This window comes from Thermobia domestica, chromosome 5, assembly GCF_964235325.1.
Source record: "Thermobia domestica chromosome 5, izTheDome1.hap1.1, whole genome shotgun sequence".
NCBI lineage: Eukaryota > Metazoa > Arthropoda > Insecta > Zygentoma > Lepismatidae > Thermobia > Thermobia domestica.
In genome coordinates, this window is record NC_137458.1 from 319,724,122 (window position 1) to 319,747,461 (window position 23,340).

At 38.2% G+C, this 23,340-nt stretch overlaps 1 protein-coding gene across 3 annotated transcripts in view; it reads right to left on the bottom strand.

The window, feature by feature from the left end:
- Window positions 1–23,340, bottom strand: part of for (cGMP-dependent protein kinase for) — a 316,811-nt gene that overhangs the window by 67,946 nt on the left and 225,525 nt on the right. For all 3 annotated transcript variants that reach the window (XM_081760529.1, XM_081760527.1, XM_081760528.1), the window contains one exon: window positions 28–141. In XM_081760529.1, coding sequence (XP_081616655.1) covers window positions 28–141 — 114 coding nt within the window. The remainder of the gene's footprint in view (window positions 1–27; window positions 142–23,340) is intronic.

Consider the following 23,340-nt stretch of genomic DNA (forward strand, 5'->3'; position numbering starts at 1 on the left):
TTTTAATGATAATAAGTAATTACTTACCTTTGATAGTAGCGGTTCTTTTGCAGTTGTAGAGTATAGCCAATTCTCCAAACACCTTCCCTGGCGCAAGGGTACTTAGATATTTGTTCTCTCTGGAGACCTCCACTCGACCCTCTGCAAAGTCAAAGAAACGCGGATATCAGAAAACAATAATCACTTCAAACACACAAAAAACAGATTTTATCGTAAGTAACACTGGATAAGGTTAATCCGCTTTATCATTTAAAATATTTAAATACTTTTTTTAAAATACAAATTATAAGTTGTCTATGTATAAACACATCAGACTATGCTAAATTCCGTGGCATTTCACAGGTCACAAACGGTGGGACCAGGTCCGGCTCTACATGTGTGCAACACGTACATTTGCATAGAGCGGCAAGTTCCGAGGGGCGGCAAAATATGTCATAACTATATTATTTAAAATATTTTTGTTGGATATAGGTTTCATGATGAAGGTAGTTAAATTTACTAAGCTATAGGGATGCGCACGAGACAAGATTTGAGGCTTTCTCGTCTCAAAAATGTGCTGTTAAATTGATGTCTCGATTCGAAAAATGTATTCTTCTCTATTGGAAGAGCTGTGTCTCGACTCGAATTTTGTCAGGAAAATTCTGTCTCGACTCGTTTCGTGCGTATCCCTAATAAGCTGACATTCTATTTGAATATTACATTCATAAATCATCTTTAGGTCGCATTAGTTTAAGGTCACATGGACAGTGCTAAAGTAAATGGTCAAACAAATGCCAGCATGAATTGCTTGATTGTTGTCAAACAGAAGAACTCAATTCTTGAACAGTAGCGAACACCTGTTCCATTTAGTTAGTTCTGGGGCTGAGAAGCAAAGTAGTATAGTTCATAAAATATTAATTTCACAGGAGAAGCGAAAACGTGTTTGCAAGACAACAGAAGGGTCTGTTTTGTTAAATTGTGTCGATTGTTTATTGACGGAAAAAATGTTCACTTCCTTCGTTCTAGTTGTCCACATCTCGAAACGTTCCTAGTGTACCTCGTACTAATGTAAGTAAACAAAAATATGATCATTTCGACCAAAAAGTGACTTCGTATATTTTACCTCTCAGCCCCAGAGTTACCACAGTTTTGATATGAAAACTAATCTTGTCTTTCTCACAAACAAGTTCCTTATTATTGAAAGTGAAAACAAGTTTTTTTTTTTTTTTAACAGGTGTAGAAGGAAATTCAAGAGATAATAATAAAAGAGCTAGTTGCACCGCATTTGCATCAGATTGAAGCTCGATGTTGAATTCTATGAAAAGGATTACTATCTTTCGTCTGTAGGTGTGTTTGCTTTATCTTCCACTACCATAATAGCTTATTATTTCCACACACACACACACAAAGACGAGATTGATTTGTAGTGTTTAGGTCTTTCTGAGTGTGAGTACTCATTCTTTTTCCTTCGTTGTTCATGATTGGGTAGCATCTTTAAAATCGTGGCTAATAAGATTTGCTCTTTCTGGAAAGAAGGAGGCGACAAATTGCCTAAAGCCGGTCCTGCGGGGGTCGGAATATAGTGGCTCAACTGTAGAAGTGGTGCGACGGGTTTAGTTCGATTTCACGCCAAGTAATTTTATAGTAGTCAACATCGTGTCTGTGTTTTCGGAGTTCTCCTGTTTCCTCCCAGATTATGATCCACCATTTTTTTAATAATTATTCATTTGCATTAATAATCTGTCTTCTTAGCCTATAGGACATACAGTGGTACGTAAAACTAGAAATTTCATATAATTTTTTCACAGCCACAAAGAGCTTGGACGAAGCACTCTAAGAAACAGAAAGAGACTGATTCAATTGTTAAAATCAGCTTTGAAGAATCTACATTATTACACGTATTTGATAATTTGTAAAATACACATAACTAGGTACGCATTAATTGCAAATTCGGAGCGAAGCGATCAATCTTTATTGATTTTTTTATTGATCGGAGCGAAGCAATCAATCTTTATTGATTTTTTATTGATCGGAGCGAAGCGATCAATCTTTATTGATTTTTTATTGATCGGAGCGAAGCGATCAATCTTTATTGATTTTTTGATCAATCTTTATTGATTTTTTTATTGATCGGAGCGAAGCGATCAATCTTTATTGATTTTTTTGATCAATCTTTATTGATTTTTTATTGATCGGAGCGAAGCAATCAATCTTTATTGATTTTTTATTGATCGGAGCGAAGCGATCAATCTTTATTGATTTTTATTGATCGGAGCGAAGCGATCAATCTTTATTGATTTTTTGATCAATCTTTATTGATTTTTATTGATCGGAGCGAAGCGATCAATCTTTATTGATTTTTTTATTGATCGGAGCGAAGCGATCAATCTTTATTGATTTTTTTATTGATCGGAGCGAAGCGATCAATCTTTATTAATTTTTTTTAGTATATCAATTGTTTTCTAGAACGAACGCAACATGTAAATACTTTGGTACATCAAAGCATAATGACTTTCAAAACTTGTGTTCGCAGAACAAAACAGAAAGGACTTCGCCCTATTTCTAATGCTGAAAATTCTGTTTTCCATTGTTTACACTGAGAATTCGTGCGCCAAATGCTTTTCCAATGTTAAGTCTATGGGTATCCAGTTTCTTGGTGATCATTCTTCAATGATATACATGATCGGGACATGCGACCCTTTACAACACTCAGCGCGCGCGCTCGAATCGCCATCTTAAATTTGATGAAGAACAATTCAGGGATCCTGAAGGAGTATCCTGATCAAGGATCTTATAAAATAAAGGATCTGCCCTTTTAACAAAATCTTGAAGCCATACGTCACAGTGTCGCCAACCCTACTCTGCCCACTCCGCCCAATAGGATCACAATAACACATGGGCTGAAAAGTCCCGGGCCTAACACATAGATGGCGCTAGTTGTATTGCAGTCACCTTGTTTTCAGTGAATACTAACCTTCACAAGACAGCTGTGAGAATTTCATGATATTCTATTCATTCGTCTGTGAGTTATTGTGCTAAGAGTGACCCTACTTGTGTTAGTTTCAAAACAATGGATCAAAAACAATTTCGTGTTTTAATTTTACACTGCTTCTTGATGGGAAAAAATACCGTTCAAGCGAAGCAATGGCTTGAAAAGTGTTATGGGGACTCCGCTCCATCAGAAACAACAATAAAACGTTGGTTTGCTGACTTCAAACGTGGTCGTAGAGACACCGATGATGCAGAACGCAGTGGACGTCCAAATGAGGCAGTAACATCAGAAAACATAAAAAAAAAAAATCCACAAACTTGTTTTGAATGATCGAAAAGTGAAGGTGCGTGAGTTAGCTGACATCGTAAAGATATCAAAAGAACGTGTTGGCTTTATATTGCATGAGCATTTGACTATGAGAAAGCTCTGTTCAAAGTGGGTGCCGCGTTTGCTCACTGTTGACCAAAAACAAGAACGTGTTGATGCTTCTGAGCAGTGTTTGGCCATGTTTAAACGTAACAAACCGGAATTTTTGCGTCGATATGTGACAATGGATGAAACATGGATCCATCACTTCACTCCGGAATCAAAACGATCGGCATCTGAGTGGACAGCAACTGGTGAACCTCGTCCAAAGCGCCCGAAAGCACAACAATCGGCTGGCAAGGTTATGGCCTCGGTATTTTGGGATGTGCGTGGTGTAATATTCATCGACTATCTTGAGAAAGGACATACCATTAACAGTGACTATTATATAGCGTTATTGGAGCGTTTGAAGGCCGAAATTGCAAAGAAACGACCGCATATGGCAAAGAAAAAACTTTTGTATCATCAAGACAACGCACCGTGTCACAAGTCAATCAAAACAATGGCAAAACTACATGAATTGAACTTCGAATTGCTCCCACATCCACCGTATTCGCCAGATTTGGCTCCCAGCGACTACTGGCTGTTCGCAGACCTGAAAAAAATGCTCGCCGGTAAGAAATTTCGCACGAATGAAGAGGTTCTCGCTGCAACTGAGGCCTATTTTGAGGCAAAAGATAAATCGTTCTACAAAATGGTATTGAAATGTTAGAGCGGCGCTGGACTGATTGCGTTGCTCTTCATGGAGATTACGTTGATGAATAAAGCTAATTTTGAACCAAAAAAACGGTGTTTTCTTTGTTAGGCCCGGGACTTTTCAGTCCATGTGTTATATTGAGCCAACAATCATGGCGGAAACGAAAGTATCCAATCAAATAATGACAGAAACGAGAGTAGCTAATCAGACGTGCCGATGCTCGGTTGTTTTGTGGCTTCATCGATTTAATATTATAAAGATACATATGGACAGATCCTCTATTTATAACATCCTTGATCCTGATAAACGAACGCCTAAGTCGAGTAAAGAGTAGGGATGGCCACAAAGTTCCGGTTCCGGTTCCAAAGACCCGTAAAGGAGGCACAAAGTTCACCTTAAAAAAATGCAAAGAGGACCATGCGCTTGCGCCTTCCCCGCCCAGACCCGCTTGTGCCCCCAGAAAAACATTTTGGTCCACCAGTGGGTGTTTAGCCAAATGAGTTGGCCAGTTTGCCTGTTTATTTAACCAAATGAGACAAGCTGCCGCCGCCTGGGAGCCTGCCTGTCGCTTCCACCATTTCATCTAGCATACTGTTCACAACCTGCCAGCAGCTCGGGTTTAACGTAGGAATGGTCATAAAGTTTCGGTTCCAGCGGAACCGGTTCTAGACCTGGATCCGAAGGACCGGTTCCAGACCTGGATCCGAAAAACCGGTTCCAGACCTGGATCCGAAAAACCGGTTCTAGACCTGGATCCGAAGAACCGGTTCTAGACCTGGATCCGAAGAACCGGTTCCAGACCTGGATCCCAAAAACCTGTTCCGGAACCGGTTCTGGCTATCCCTAGTAAAGAGGAACTTAGCTGCAATAAAAAAAAAAAAAAGCCAAACAGGTCATGCAAACTTAAGCGCCCCCTAAATAGTCTATCGACCTTTTAGTTTTTAGCGCCATGGGGGGCGTTAACACGCATGTTGAGAACCATTGTTGTACACCATTAAAAAACAGTATAGTTTCTATTACCGAGTTCTTGTATGACCATGGGCTCAATTTTAGGCGGAAACCATTTCCATTGACCATAAGGCATGAATCTCAAACATAAAACAAAAATCCCTACTTCTTTGTTTTTTTCAGCTATCACTTCGTAACTTTATAAAGATGACAAAGAAAACAAGTAACAAACCTTTCTTACAATAAGTACGTCGTTCTTATCATGTCTTTTACCAAGATAAAAAAAGTACAATTTTAAGTCACACTAAAAAGTAAAAACAAAGGTGGTGGTGGTTGTTGTTTTGAAAAACAGAAGTACGTCGCAGGAACCACGCTACGGAAATACAAAAAGAAATTACGTACCGGAAGCTGCTACTTTACACTTAAAGAAAAACACAACTTGTAAAGACATAACCAAACACATGAAGTCAAAATAAAGGAAATGCTTTTTTAAGACTTTTATAACAGGAACAAAAGACCGTGTTAAACACAATCAACACAAGAGAACGACGACCTACATTTTGTCGAAAAAGACTGTTCATTAAAAGCTAAATCACTTTGGAAGGTTTTATGTTCAAACATCAACAACAAACATTGATTGTGACACAGCAAAAATTATTTTTTTTTTTTTTAATTCAATCCTCATTTTCCCAAGGATAAGAGTTTATGAGTCACAGCTTGTGGTGTCGTCTTGTAATCTAGCTCTCTTAGCGGCGAAGTACCATAGTGGTGTGGAACAGAACCGTAGTTGGGGGGGACGGGGCCGTTGCCCCGGGATCTGATAGCAAGAGGGCGCCGAACGAGCAAGCAGAAAGAAAAAGTATTGAAAAAGATTAAATGAATCGGCGCCCTGTAAAAGTATTAGCGCCTTATTAAACCAATATTGTTGTCGGTTTGCAAATAAATATATTTGGCAAAAAATTTTCTTGCTCGCTCCGCTCGCAACCCAAACGTTTCAATGAGACACACGTTTTTACTCATTACTTTAAAAACGTTATTCTATATGATTTGTTAATGACGATGTGATATACAAAGTACCGAGTAATGACTTCTGATGAAGGGTATGTTACATATCCGAAACTGTTACACATTATAGTTTAAAATATAATGTGTGTTTAAGCTTTAGTCAGTGTTTCTTTTGCACAATATTGAATCCAAAGCCATGGGTAGTCTTGTTACCTAAGAGGATGATCAACATTTTAATACCAAATAGTAACCGGTGTCCACTGGCCACCGTTCGACAGATATTGGCCCAAAAAGTTTGGATTTTGGGAGATTTGAGGAGCTATATCTCGAAAACCTTAAGTCATAGACAGATGATATTTTGCGAATTTTTCAGTTTTGAGTCCTCCATTTTGAGCATGTGCTTTCGTTAAACAACATATCGTAGAAAGTTTTAACAGAACTCAAACAAAACATGTGGAAGAAATTTTAGTACTCAAGGAAATTATAAATGGACACATATTACAAGAATTATTTAATGAGTATAATAATAAAGCACAAAGAACAATTGGTATAAAACCTGTAGAAGTTAATAAGAAAAATTAATTCTTTTTAAGTTCGTTCTAGATATGCTCTTGGAGCATTTTCAACTTTTTTCCTTTTCCTGTTTGTTAACATTTCCCTGTGGAAAATGGCAAAATTATGCTGTATCTGGGAATTTGTACAATAAATAAATAAATAAATAAATTTGGTAGTTAAAATAAAACCCCTTCACGTCAAGTATCAAATTCAGGGTATTCTAGATAGAAGATAAATCTGTTGATGAAGTTACCACAATCAGTTATATCACGTGTACTAGATAAAGACCTTGTACATCGTCTCCAAATGCGAAAAACCTAAGTCCGCGCTGCTTAAATTTCACGTATCAATGCAATGCCTGGCAGGTAGTCTGAGCAGGGTCGAGGACCTCCTAGCCACGCCAATCTGCGGCTATTAACCTTGATTTAAAGTAAAAATAAGGACCGGTATCACATCTTGTAATTTATTTTTTTAAACAATAAAACAAAAGAAACGACGATGACATCATATCAACCTAGATAAACCATTTCACATTCATCTCGATTAACGAGAAATTCTGCTTTTAACAAACATTTCCCTTTTAAACTTCTGAAACGAGAAAAACAAATGAAAGAAAAATTATTCTAACTGTACAAGGTCACCTGTAAAGTTGACTCCGGTGCGGGCAGAGCTGGCGAAAGCTGTTTAGAAAGCCCGGAGTCGCAGGAAGTTGGTAAGTAACAGCGACCAATCAAGAATCGAAAGTAGGTAAAGCGGCCGACCATCATTCTAAAAGTATACATACACTCAAAGACGATTTCACTTGCGGCATTGCGTTCAATAGGAAGAAATTTAAAATCTTGTATCAAAATGACACAGCTAATGTATGATCTCGTTTTCGAAGATGTTCCTGCATTTCTATATCTTTTGTGTATTTCAAAGAAATGTAGGATCATTTTTCTTATGTGAGAGCATTAATCAACCCTTTAAAAAAATAAAAAAAGCTGGATTTTGTCAACCAGTTGAATTTACAGAGCACTCAACATATAAGGCCTAAATAACATAAGGTAAAAATTAGTGGAAATGTAACCACGCGTATGTTTACCGGTCTGGCCCAATCAAAACAACGTATGGAGGTCATGTTCTTGCTGTCATGTAGTGTATACAGTGTGAGTACCTACCGCTCTAGCTGCTTTTTTAAAATTATTTATTATAACAATATTTCAATACGAATAATTTATCTGAAGTCAAGAACCAACTGAACCGCTTTCCATTAAAGCCACGGGGCATTTGTAAGTCGTTGCTTATCTCGTGAAATTTCACCGAAATAAATTTCGAAGAGAATGAAGTTACAGACCGGATTTTGTGTGGCAAAACTCACACCCAAGTGGAAAGTTTCTTGTCTCTGATCTGGAGTTTTCGCAGTTATTTAATTGTTATAGTAACTGGCAACATTTCTTTCATAATCTTAAATGAGAGGAAGAAGAGGTCAACCGCAGGGTTTTTAGAAATCCATACCTGCTTTGCCTCGCATCTCTTTGCTCCTTGTTTTCACCGTTGTCTAATTTAAATGACTGTATTATTTTATCTATAGGCGTCACTAATGCTATATCACGGAATTTCTCTCTAACATAAAGCATTAAATATTTCGGACAGTAGCCTAATAATACATCCCAGCATAGATATAAATTATCCATGAAGTTTCTCTCTAAAAGCTGATTTCAAAAAATCTAACGTCAGATACAAACTTTTCATAAGGAAAATACGTCAGCAGCCCAAATCTATACTATGATTATACAGATCCTTATCAATTTAGTGAAAACACCTAGAGCTGGAAACACGCCAGATGTCTGGATTGGTGTGTGTTAGGACAAACTTCATACTACGTGAGGAGTAGTAGAACGAGATATTCAGTGAACTGAGCAGATGGTGATAGTGCAAAATGGACGAACTCTTTGATTTCCAAACTCGCTCGGTTATGCGGTGCGAGCATGATAACAGTGGTGTCTAAGGTAATGACGGCCTACAAAGTTCACGGCAAAACGGCATCGACGAAGAGGAATAATGGTCGGAAGAAAACCCTCAGTGTAATGTCCCGACGGGCATTAAAGCGGATTGTCACTTAGAACAGTACTACGACTGCGGTGCAAGTGACAGAGGAACTCAAGCAGCAAGTCTCACATAAGAGTTGCCATTTGTTTCAAAATAGGCAAGTTATCTCGAATTTTAAGAAAATTTTCAGTGCCCCAAATTACACGTAAGAGGGACGCATTATACGGCGGAATACCAAATTATCCAAAACGCTTACAAAATATGGAGCAGACAGAGAGGCATTATATGGCGGGACACCATATTATCAAAACGCTTACGAAAATATGGGACAGATACGAGCGCATTATACGGCGGGACGCCAAATTATCCAAAAACGCATGCTATGAGACTGAAATTCTTAACGACATTTGTAATTTCGACCCATTGTGTGCACCTATGATTATCGAGGTATCAATATGAATCTATCGCTAAAATTTTTCTTGTTGGCAACAGTAAAATCACCGCCAATGATGTTATTGTTTGACCAATTCAATAGTTCATAATTTGTGTTCAACTAATCACCAACGAGCTGACGTTATGCGTTTTCTGTTGGTGTGCTTTTGATTTGATTTACATTTCATGACTATAGTCTGTAAGTTATTTATTTCCATTATGCATAATAAATCGCTCCACACTAATCTGATTACGAAGAACCAGCGGTCTGCACATGTCCGATGTGTCCGATCTTTTTTTTTTTTTCTTACTGAAGGTGGCAACCTTAATTTCACAGTCATGTCGACAATCGTAATCCGCCGCGAGTTACATCATTTGGACATACGGATCCAAACATTTGTGATCCACTTTGAAAGCACGAATCCGGCGCAAATTTCAGTTTTTATCCTCTCTCAAGGAACAGAGAGATGCACTCGGAATGGTGTAGTATTACATTGCTACCATGTAATACTTCTATGACTCCACCAAAACTGTCCACTTTGGACTAATCTAATTCAAACTTACGCTCACAACATTATTTCGATCTCACACTCACATCATTCCGATATCATGCTCACTCAACCTCATGATCACATCATAATAAGGAACTCGCGCTCACTCAACCTCACGCTCACTTCGTGAGGATGAGATCGAGTGAGCGTGAGTTCCGAACCCATGAGCGTCGACCTCATGACTTCCGGCACTTTTGTACTGCACTGCGCGGTACATCAAAACCGTTTTGAGGGCGAAGGGTGGTCGAACTTCATGCGTAAGTTGCATTTTCTTTCTTTCTTTTTCAAATGGATGTTTCTATTAAATTGAAGATGTACAATTTAAGATGGACTCCATTAAATTGCAGATTAAATATCTGCAGATCTCCAACTTGCGACCAAATTCGTAATCAACCATAGTGTAGCCAAACCCAAGATATCACTTAACTCAGTATGATGTGCTTATTCCGTAGAAAATACGAAAACTCGATTTAGGGACCGTTCAAAAATTTTGTGGGCCCTGATCCAAAAACTATAAACAATTATTAGCCAAGATATCAATCTTTTGGTCCATTTTTTTTATTATTATTCCTAAAAATTTTCTTACGTATATTAAAGTTCCAACACACTTATATTCAATACCATACAAGAATTAATATTGTACACCAATACTCCTAATCAAATAATACTTGACAAATTCAAATGGATGTTTCTAAGCGATGTGAGATAAAGGATGAATCATCTGTTATCTACATGAAAGAAGTTCTAAAAATAATTTCCTCGGTTGCTAAATTAGCTGCTTTAATACCACAAATTATTTGGTCTAGGAATTAATTCGTGCGGTTGGACAAGAGATGGCGCAACGAACGGAGCGTCCCACAGTTCCGTGTATCCACACATGTGTTGCAAACCCCTGTCATCGCGTATCGTTCGTAGTATAGGGCAGTGGATTAAAGCGTCAACAACACCAGTTTGTAGTTAAGTGAACATGGCGCAATTTGTGCCTGATAAAGTGTTTTTGCCGGGTGTCCTGCTGCATTACTTTAACATGCAGAAAAGTGCGACTGAAAGTCATCGTATTTTGGTGGAAGTGTATGGTGACCATGCTCTAGCTGAGCGGACGTGTCAGAAGTGGTTTGCACGGTTTAGAAGTGGTGATTTCGGCTTGGCAGACCAAGAGCGAGCTGGACAGCCAAAAAAATTTCAAGACGAAGAATTGACAGCATTGCTCGAGCAGGATTCGTGTCAAACGCAGGAACAACTTGCAGCAGCATTAGGCGTTGATCAAACAACAGTCTCCAAACGCTTGAAAGCCATGGGAATGATTCAAAAGATGTCACATTGGGTTCCACATGAATTGAAAGACAGAGACGTTGAAAGACGAAAAACCATTTGCGAATTGCTGCTTCAACGACAGAGCAGAAAGGGGTCTCTGCATCGAATTATTACGGGTGATGAGAAGTGGATCCATTACGAGAACCCTAAACGAAAAAAGGCCTGGGTGAAACCAGGTGAACCAGGTCCATCACAACCAAAACGAGATATTCAATGTGCAAAGGTTATGCTGTGCATATGGTGGGATATGAAAGGTGTGGTGTACTATGAGCTGCTGCAACCGGGTGAAACTATGAATGGAGAACGTTATCGACGACAATTAATGCGTTTGAAGCAAGCTCTGGCCAGAACACGACCAGAATGGGAGAACAGACATGATAAACTTATTGTTCAACATGATAACGCTCGCCCACATGTCGCAAAACCGGTCAAAACCTATTTAGAAAATGTCGGATGGGAAGTTTCACCCCACCCGCCGTATTCACCAGACGTTGCTCCTTCGGACTACTACTTGTTCGATTGCATGAACAACGATTTGATTGGACAGCGGTTTACTTCTTCAGAAGATATCGAAACATGGGTCTCTGACTGGATCGCTTCCAAGGATGAGGACTTCTTTCGCCACGGAATCCGTACATTGCCTGACAGATGGGCGAAAGTGGTGGCTAGCGATGGACAATATTTTTCTTAAGGTATTTATGTATTTTGTGTTTGTACTACAGCTTTAATGTGTGCGTACCAACCGCACGAATTAATTCCTAGACCAAATATATTGCGAACTTACACTAAATTTATGAAAACCAAGACTAAAATAATAACAATTCTTAATTAAACATCACTCAGATAAAATATATAAAAGAATTGTTCACATTATAGCATGCAGAAAGAGAGAGAGAGACAGAAAATATTATTGAACAATGAAGGAACAGAGTTTAGTCTGCTTTGTCGATTCTTTCTTCTCGGAATAATAACCACAATGTATCGCTTATGTTTTTCCCATCTATAGTTCATCTGCGGTCAGAATTAATTCTTTCTGGTATTGTATGCTTTATTAAAAAGCTTCTTTGTTCTCGCTGTCGATGGCTATTAATTATTCTAAAGATACAAAGGCGTTTCAATTCTAACTAGTTTTTATTTTTATTTTTGTTTTCAATGTCGTTCTTTGACTTTCCCTTCTCGTACACGCCCGAGTGCAACACCTAATTCCATCTGATAACCAATTGAATGAATACATCAGATCTTATTTAGATTCAGTGGTATTATCGAGAATTTTTCACTTCATTTTGAGTTAACAACTTCTACTACAAGTTGTCGTTTTGTAAGATACTCGATGCATAGAAGTATAAAATAAAAGGTGCTCAACCGTTGGGAACAGGCTTATGTATGATGGTAAGGGGACGCCATAGTCTAGGTTCGATTTTCGGTCGGCGTTTCACAATTTTCGACGTTCACATAGCATCGTGAGGCAAACCGGGGAGTCACGTGAAAACAAAACCTGACGACCACTGTAGATATACCACATTGACTTGACACCTAGTCTTCCGTTCCGAGCGCTTCTATCGGGTGAAAGAATTCCACTCCCTTTGGCTAAGGCTCTCTCGCTTAGCAACAGCTGAACCCTTTTTGGCTCAACCGTGGGTGTATCGATGGCGTGAGCCTTAGTTCGCATATTTGCCACGGCTCAAGACATTTTGGCAGCACTATAGATCTACAAGGCTCCTGAGGGACAGGGCGTCGCAGCGCGTTAACCACGTGCTTTCCGTTAGGCTGGACATAGTTCAGCCGGTCACTGGCAGATGGCGCTGGAGCAGGCTTAGGCCCACAAGCTGGGCTGTTACGCTAAGTGGCTTATGTGTGAAGGTAACACTCGAGTTTGAATGAAATGAAATATTTAAGTTTTACGTTCCACAGTTATAAGAGCTAGGCTAAAGGAGACGGCGATGATGAAAAATGAATTCAATGGTGGAATGAATAAAGTGGGAGGAAACGGAAGAACCACGAGAAAACGCACGAACACGTTGTTTGTCCACAAAAAATCTATTTAGCGCAAGACCTGATAGAACCAGGGACCCCACACATCAGAGGTGAACGCTCTACCACTGAGCCACCAAGGCCCCCATTCGAGTTGGAGTTAAACAGTTTAATGCTACGTTTATATGTTTGTGGCCAACTCCTTTCGACAATGAGATCTCACAAACTGCAAGCTCTAGAAACGTGTCGTTTTCGCTAGACGATTCCAAATTTTATGAAGATTTTCCAGTTCAACTCCAAAAATCGCGCCATTATTTTTCTTATTCAACTTGTTAGCGATTGTTTTGAGCCCGTAAGAGTTAGGTGTTAATATCCTACTCCTAGGCAACCAGCAGAAGAGTTCAGTATAGTGGGTTGCCGGACATTTCAGGCATTTTGCTTTAATCTGAATAAAAACATTTATTGCATGATGGTAACTTCAAATGCCTGTAGAACCGCGTACTCGGACATGGTTATAAGAATCATGTATCACACGTTTGCCCATTGCAATTCACCCCTTTCGTTAATCCTCCAGTCCTTCACTTCGCCTGTAAAGAGAAGTAGAGAAGAAACAAGAAAAAAATGATATTAGAATGATACACCGTGTAGATAGCGCAATTCATCTACTTAGCAGTTCTTAATTGAAGTTTTTATGCTTTAAGTCCTTGTCCATCACCGAGGTTATGAAGGACAAGATTGAGAATTGAGTAAGAGCAGGAATTAGATTTCTGGGCTGTCGGCATCTATGGCCATGTTATCCCGTGGCGTATAAGGAATAACGTTCGTCGGCAATCATATTATCCGAGGAAAGGGGCGGAAGGAAGCGGTCTGGTCTGGGACCTCTAAGTTAGATACCATCTCGGCATTTGCCCTGGTGTGAATGAGGAAAACCCAGGAAAACCTCACTCAGAATGGCTGACCTGAAAAAGCTTTTACGCTTTTTCGCCGAGTGTACCCACCGGGAATCGAATCCGGGGCCGCTAGCACCTAAAGTGCGACCGTTAGCAACTACGCTACACTAGGCCACAACCGGGAATTGAGTCACGCGCAGTTAATGTTTGCACTGGCCATCATGCAAGATTACGCGTGAGTATGGAAACCAGTGCTTCAGTGGTACAGCGCCTACTCCTGACACGATTGGTTCCTGGTTCGATTCCTGGGCATGTGACAGAGAACGTCGTACAGGTGGGTTTTCTCGGGTTCTCGTTTTCCCCAACATTCTCATTCCACCAATTCATTATCATTCGTCACGTAAAGCGCATAACCATGGGAGAGTGAAGGAATAAAAAAACGTGGGCCGTTCCCCAACACAAACTTGCCTCCAAGAGCTGCATTACAGGATTCTTAACCTTCGAGATCTACATCTAACCTTTGTAGTACACAGAAAAAGTGATACAGCCTCTATCAACCCAAGCGTCTCAATTTCTCACTTAAGAGGCCTCATCCCGGCGAAATTAAAATACCGCTAATTTTACAGTAATTATGATATATCTTCAAATAGATAAAAGATAATCGAAATGTGGAACAAGAGCGCCCTAGACAATATCATTTTACATGAGATACCGTTATCACGACTCACTTATCTGTTTTCGATTTCGAGCCATTTTGAAAATCGGCATTTATTTTCGCGTTTCTAAATGGCTGCAAACGGAAAGCTACTAGGTGACTTGTGATAACGGTAGCTCATGCAAAATAATGTTGTCTAGGGCGCTCTTGTTCCATATTTCAATTATCTTTTATCTATTTGAAGATATCACATAATTGCTGTAAAATTAGTGGTATTTTAATTTCGCCGGGATGAGGCTTCTTAATGAACCACTGAGCCGCACTGAGAGAAAAACTTCACTACCTCCCCACCGCTTCTCTAATTGTTTTGCTTAAAACAAATCTCAATTACAACAAATAATATTAAAATTGTGTATTTCCCTATTTTTGGATCGAATACGTTTTCTTGAAACTATTGTAAAGAGCCTTCTACTTACTTTCAACTAATGTTCTCGCCTATACACACAAAAGATATACTTTCATGGACTTTTAATTGTTTACTAACCTCTAAAGTATGTGCAGTGTCAGACAAAGGGAGGATTACCACATGAGAGACAGTGGCGGATTAGAAGGTAAACACTGGAGTGGCCAGCCAGAATCCAGACTATGATAGGTATGTCGGATTTACAATTTTTCATGGGTCCTGCAGAAATCTCCAACTCTCTCGCGATGAATATTATAGCTAGATCGGATGTTGACACTGTAGAGCTGAAGTATTGTTTTACACATTGCATAACAGAAAAACTGCAACTAAAACTACAGTATATCTAACCTAATACATTTCTAATGTTTCAAACATTTCCCAATATTCCAATAAAGAATAAAAGCAGCGCTTACTACAAACATTCAAACACATATACGTAAATAATGACTTCAATTAATTGTCACTCAAAAAACTGGGACAGGCTAGGTCCGCCACCGCTGACAGATTTTGAAAAAGGGTACTTTTTTTAATGACATTTTTAGATTTCAGAATAAATTTTATATTACTTGAGAAATTATTTGATCCACTTTTAGGGTCCAAAAAAGAGGACATCAGGTAACCCTGGACAAAGGAACAAACGCATTCAGAATTTCATTTTGAAGTAAAACTAACCACTGCTAATGCTAACAATGGACATATCCATATTGGGTGAAGAACACTTGAATCTCGAAGCAAGACCTTTGAATATCCGTCTATTTAATAGAAAAGTACCTCTCTGCATTAGAAATACCTACACGACGAGACGAGGAAGAAATTTCTCAATAGAAACAAGTAATCTTTCCGAGACGAGACATATTTTCGAGACGAGACACTAGCAACTTTGTTCTCATAGGAAATCCAATCTCTGCAATTGGATTATAAAATCGAAACTTGATGTTCCTCTATACCTAGGCTTTCTTCCAGAAAATATCCGGGACGGAAGATAGGGGGGGAATTCAAAATTTTAGGGGGTGCACTGGTACATTATTTTAGTGTATGTATATATTGAAAATTCACGAATGCGAACTTAAGGTTGCTGTAAACGGACAAGTTTTGCCGATAGATGTCACCACAGTCTTTGTATCTCTCATGCATTTTTTACCTTTCACGAAAATTTATAATTTCTCTTACAAATTTCAACCTAGAGACTTCATAACATATCGAAGGCAACAATCCGTGTCGATTTTTTATTTAGAATTTTCTTCATTGTTGAAACAGCTCCATTGTTAAAGGTTTGGATATTTATTTTAACAATCAAGCCATTTCAATAATGAAGAAAATTCTAAATAAAAAACGGTATGGATTCTTGCCCTTCCATAGGTTATGGTGTGCTCTCTCTAAAAATTTGAAGTCTCTAAGTTGAAATTTGTAAGAGAAATCGTAAAAAAAAATACATGATAGATACGAAGATTGTAGTGACATCTATCGGCAAAACTTGTCTCTTTAAACCAACCTTAACATGGTTGGCCGGAAAAGAACATAGACGATCCTTTTCTCATATTATAAAAGTATTTTAAAGTATGCTTTAAAAAGGGCTTTGTTTTCCCGTCTCCTATCGTCAAATAAGTAAGGAGAAGCCAAAACATTTGGCTATACAGCGATAAATAGACGCAATTTAACACTATAGCTTTACATTATCAGATAAAGTATTTTAAATCCTTCAGACATCTCCTTCATACACACAGCGGGAGATTATTTAAAAAAAAAAAGAAAAGAAAAGAAAAGAAATCAGCAAATTATTTAAAGAATGAACTAATTCAAATTAGATTTGCAATTCTAATCTGAAGAACAACTCCAAAATCAGCGAGCAAAGACGAGATGTACGCTCCACAGGGTTGTAGACAGAAAGTTCACTAACATCATCTGGCATGTTTATCTGGTGATTTCTTCTCTACGTGTGTGTGTTGGGGGGGCGGGGGGCGAAGGGTCTAAAGTAATTGGTTAATCTGTAGGTGCGGATTAAGAAGGATAACTAAGTTAATTGTTTATTGCGACATAGGAGGTTGTCTGTGTATCCAGTAAATTACAAAAAGAAAAAGCTATGCTTCGACTTGCATGCAAAATGTACGTGTGAAACTCAGTGCAGTGTGAGAAACCTTTCTGCTTTCTAATTACGTAAGAATGTGTAGCTTATCTTTCTGTTACTGTCGCTGTTTTTGGTCACAATTCGACTTCCACTTCATTAGATACGCTACAATCGTAAACTTTATTGCCACACAGTGACATCAGGAACAGCATTTAAGGATGTAATCTTGTGTTTGACATAACATTTCAATTTCAACCTGTTGAAAGCCATTAGAAAACTTGCGGGCGATTACATGGCATTTACATTTTGAAATGGTTGATTACGTTACTTCAACATCAATTTTTAAGAAATACTTTTGCACCCGCCATAAGAACTTCAAAGGCTTTCACGCGTCAATGTTTCAAAGCGTTTGAAACATTAGGAAATTGCAATGTTTAACAAGTTAATTATAAGGTTGGTTTAGAGGGACAAGTTTTGCCGATAGATGTCACTACAGTCTTCGTATCTCTCTCATGTTTTTGTTTTTGTTTTGTTTTGTTTTGTTTTTTTTTTACCTTTCACGAAAATTTACAATTTCTCTTACAAATTTCAACCTAGAGACTTCATTTTTTTTTAGAGAAGGATCTTCATAACATATCGAAGGCAACAACCCGTGCCGATTTTTTATTTAAAATTTTCTTCATTGTTGAAACAGTTCCATTTTTAAAGGTTTGGACATTCACTTCAACAATGAAAAAAATTCTAAGTAAAAAATCGGCACGGATTGTTGCCTTCGATAGGTTAAGGAGTTCCTTCTCTAAAAAATTGAAGTCTATAGGTTGAAATTTCTAAGAGAAATCGTGGATTTTCGTGGTACGTAAAAAAAATCCATGAGAGAGAGAAGATTGTAGTGACATCTATCGGCAAAACTTGTCCCTTTAAACCAACCTTAAAATTAATCTCTAAATTGTTAAACGCTTTTATGGAAACTACGACAAAGAAACTTTATTGTGTAAAGCATGGGTATCCTTATCCCTACTCATGGTCATCCATTACACACCTCCATAATGTCATCTGACATATCCCTCTCCCCCCAAAAAAGAAGTATTATAGCGACACCTTGAACCTGTATAATACAGACATTTGTTTCTGTCTCGGCAAATATACTGTATATATACGCCACTTTCTATTGGAATCCAATGGGCACATTGCCGGTAAGTCATCTTAGATAAATGAAATTAAATCTTTGAGTTTAACGTCCCACGATTATACCCATTAGGCTAATGGAGGCGGATGATTAACACAAATGAATGATAATGGAAGAATTGGTGGAATGAGAATATGGGAGGAAACGGGAGTACCTCTAAAAAACCCTCACAGATACTATGTTGTCCACCACAAACTTAATTGGTCGAGAATAGAAACAGGGGTCCTACACACCAGAGGTAAGCGCTCTACCACTTAGCTACCGTGACCCCCGCCATCTCAGGTGGTGATAACTCAATGGCTCGAGTAAAATGATGAAAACTATCCATAACCTTACGTATGTTACTATACCACAAGTCATGCAACATTTGTTCAACCATCTCTGTGTGTGTGTGTGTGTGCGTGTGATGCTATCACAAACCTCTGATTAGTCCAATCTTATTCATGCAGATTATTTTAATATTACCAATTACCACACACAACAGTTAAATATTCCTACAATTTCTTATCGAGCTGACGGATTAGATATGCTGCTTTCGTAATATAAAATTTTTAGCTCCAACACTTTCACAGATTAATATTTTAGTGTTGGTAAATAAGCATTAAAACTCATATCTATATAGCTGATGAAATATTACGGCAATACATCAGCCACACTTATCAATTAACCATGACCAAGATCGAAACTGATTAACACGATTTTTTTTAAATGTTTACTCTTTTTCTATGAGCTAAATGAAAAGTTGTGCACACAAGTTGAAGTAATACTTCTTCATTCGTGTCTCTCCTCAGCGTGTACTCTGTGCGAGTCGTCTCAGTTCAATTCCCGGAAGAGGTACTTTCCTAGGATACAAACTGAAGTTGTGGTTGGAATCCCAATTTGAACAGAAGATGTCGTCTCATATAGCTTCGGGACCAAAAAAGGAACTCCTGTGGGCTATATGCTTTACATATCGAATTCTATGTAGTTCTGGATCTACGTTAAGCTGTAAATCCACGTCTGATATAGCCTCGTTGTCCAAGAGTTTTCTCGAGGTTCTAACCGTAAAACTCACATCAAACCAGAGAAATCAATTCAATCGAAATTCCGTAATTTTCCAGTGAGACAGATGCATACTGAAAGTGGCTTATTATTATTATTATTATTATTATTATTATTATTATTATTATTATTATTATTATTATTATTATTATTAATAATAATAATAATAATAATAATAATAATAATAATAATAATAATAATAATAATAATGATAATAATACGGCTGTGTTGTTATACAGAAAGAGTCAAACAAAAGTTCTGTCAATGTATATCTTGAAGAATTTGTGAATAAATTGAAGTTCGTTCAGTGGCGGATCTACAACCTAAAAACTGAGGGGCCAGCCAGAACCCAGACTATGATACGTATATCATGAATTTACTATAAACCTTCAAAAATATAAATAATAGCTTAAATTATTTTTGCTAGTCAAAAAACTGGGAGGACTATGCCCCCCAGACCCCGGCTGGATGCGCCACTGAGTTCGTTGCGTTTCACAGGATTTTCGATCCATCTGTCTGTTGCCAGCTGTAACCTTTAAATTGAATTAGAAGACACACTGGCTCAGTGCTCATCTCTGGTGCAAGTGATCCCTGGTTCAATTCTAGCCCATGTGAGATTGTGGTGGGCAATATAGTGTCCGTAGTTTTCCTCTCGATTCTCCTCTTTTCTCCCACATTCCCATCCCATCAGTTCTTTCATAATCATTCACTTTCACTAAACATTAAAATGAAATATATATATAAGTTTTACGTTCCACGGTTATGCCGTCTAGACTAAAGGAGACGGTGATGATGTGAAATGAAGGCAATGGTGGAATGAATAAAGTGAGACGAAACGGGAGAATCCGAGATAACCACGCACACGGTGTTTGTCCACCAAAAAGTCCACTTGGTTCGAGCTGGGATCGAACCAGGAACCCCAGAAGCCAGAGGAGAACGCTCTACCACTGAGTTACCGAGGTCCCTTTCACTAATCATCCGTCTTCTTTATCCTAAAAGGTTTATTCGTGGGGCGTAGTAAAACTACAGGTTTCATTTCATTTTCATTAAAAAAAAAAATGTTTTTACCAAGAACGTCATATTATGTCAAAAGGTAACTAATCAGAACTCAACGATCCTCAATTAAGATTCAAAAGGTAAAATTGAAAACAAAATTCGAGTGACATTCAGAAAGCTCAAGCAGAAACTGCAGCACAACAGGGCGTTGTTTTATAACTTTTAGTTAAGGAAATCATATAAATGGCATTTGTAAAACTTAACAAAATTACTATTCTCTCCGATATGCCTCTGTAGTTAAGGAATAACACGATGAAAGTAACTTCGGCATCAAACCTGCCATTTTTATCTTGCTTTAAATGTCACCCGGCCAAAGCATCGACATCACGCCTACCAGGTTCGTGGTTTGAACGAGGCCGCAGTCGTTTTCGATTCCATTGTGTTTCCTCTCTCTTTCTCTCTCTCTCTTTGGAACTTTTCCCTCTTGCGCCATAGACACACGCCATCACGAACTAACCATCAACCTCAAAGAAAGTTATAAATATTTCAGCACGTTCGCTTTCTTCTGCTCTGAAAGGCAGTAAGAGCTCCTGACTGACTGACTGACTATATAATCAACGCCTAGTCGAACTACTAAAGCTAGATTCCCAACCTGGAAGGCGCGCCTCTGAAGGAGGGACGTGTGAGAAGCGAGTAAGGAGGCGCAAGCTAATGACAGAAATAACTTGAAATCATTGCCATTTTGTCTGTCGTGGGAAGGAGAGAAGTGTGAAGAATGCAGTGCTTACGAAGGGGGCGCCATGTAAATTAGGTTGGGAACCACTAAGGTAGAAATTTGAAATTTGGAAAGTGCACAGGATTCTGATTGAAGATTTCGAAATCTAGTGGTTAGAGTGCTGAACTCTAACCGGGTTCGACTCTCGGCCGGTGCATCCGAATTTTCGGCGCCAACCCAGCGTCGTGAGGCAAAATGGGGAGCCACGTGGATAAAAGACGTGACGACCACGTGGTCCAGAAAGCTCCTAATACGACTGCTTGGACATAGAGCTATGCATCGCACTGACCACATGTTCGTCGCTTGGGCTGGGTGTAGTTCAGTCGACCGCTAACAGATGGCGTTGGAGCGGCTCAGGCCCAGAAAGGACTGTCACACCAGTGGTTAGGTTAGATTTTACAGGATTCGTGACGTAAGATACCACTACGGAAGGGTTTTAGGAAATGTGACGTAGAGACTGCAATTATTATAAGAAGATATCTATATTTCGGAGTCCTTTAAGGATAGAGACGTGAACTTTGAAATTAGGACTCTTCATTTAAAATAATTAGAAATGTGTTTGAGGGTTTTTTGATTCTTGACATACGAAAAGGGGAAGAAAGGGGTAGTTGACTACAACTCCCACACAAGGCGTTTACATATGATACGAGACTTTGATTAGTTGGGAAGTTTGATTAGAGTTTAGCCATAGATTTCAGTACCAAGGCTATGAGAGACAGGAATCGCAGGTTGCGAACTACACAAGCTCCCACGAGAAATCGTACCCGGGTCTCCCGTGCCAAAGACGCGTACGCTTACTATATGTGAGACTTCGACATCAGATGAATTCTATATACAGGAGGAAATATTGTCCGCTGTAACACATAAGGGTATTTCCAAGTACTTTATAAAATTGAGAGGCCTCAGTAGTAAAGAGTTTACCTCTGGTGTGTAAGTTACCTAGTTCGATGCCAGTTCGCGTCAAGTGTGATCTGTGGTGAACAAACACCGTGTGTGTGTGTGTGTGTGTTATTATTTTTATTTTATTTTATTTTATTTTATTTTTTTTTTTTTTGTTTGTGGTTACCCCATTTCTCCTCATTTCATTCATTATTCACGTCTCCCTTAGCCTCAGTGCATAATTGTGGGACGTTAAACTTTTTTTTTTAAAAAAAAAAAAAAGGTTTGTTGCTTACAATCAAGATGAATAATGGCTGTTTGAAACAGCGATGTACATATTTCAAATAGTTTCTAGAATTGTCCTACAGATGGCGTTTGTCTAAAAGCAAAGTAATAATGGCTACTTGGCATTATGAAATTAAAATCCTTTAAAGAATTAATGACTTCAAGATTTTTTAAAACACCTAACACCTATTGACGTTTATTAAAAGAATAATGCTATTTTTGAGAAGTAAAAGTTAGTTTTACATTAACACCATCTACCGGACAAATCTACAATGGATGTTCCGAAACAACTGAAAAAGCGATGAAAGGAAAAACACGTGCCTTAACCACCAAGCAAATAATCATCTTTCTCGCACAGATGTTTATTGCATGTGTCCCAGCGTTTCTACGACTTTTCAAAGGCCTTCTGGAATTAGTTTTCTGCCTTATAACCACTGACAAGCTGTTATGAATTAATTGTTGATCTGATCAGTCTCAAATTTTGTTCCACACTAATTGCTTTTCTAAAAGTTTGGAAATAGTCAAGACTCTGTACTGTATGAAAGTCGCGGAAACTCTACCGCTGAGTCACCGTGACTTCGAGATTTAAAAAAAAAAAAAATGTCTATCCAAATAAGAAATTAAAAATAATCCTTTAAAATGTATTTTCCTCTACTAGATCCTAATTACATTTATTTTTTTAGTCTCAGTCCGTGATTCTAGGTTGAGAAACGCTCCTAAAGAGAAGTGATCAGATTGTAGCAACACTGCTTCAACTATTTTCAACTTAACATACCGGTATATTATATATATATATATATATATATATGTGTGTGTGTGTGTGTGTGTGTGTGTGTGTAATAAAATTTAGAGTCAATTATTTATCAGAATTTCATTTTTTAAAATGTCTTCCTCAATGGGCAAGAAAGCGTAAACATTTTGTAACATACACTGTCATTATCATATATTTAAAAAAATATGTCCATGCATTGTTTGTTTCACTTATCGTAACACTATGATGCTTTACTAGAATTTTCAAGGACATATTTTATTTTTTTATTTTATTTCTGAGATATTTACATCCATTTCGTGGCTACATTAAAAATAAATTCTGCTTAATTTTATTACCTTATTTTGCGATGCAGTCAGTGATCAAAGGTTTTATGTTTATGGACGCATGAATTCCTTTATTTTTATTATTTTCTTTTGTTTAAGGAGGCAAAAGTGTTTTCGGGCGTCACATATCGCTTGAACGGAACAGGAACTTGCACTTTTGACAAGGACA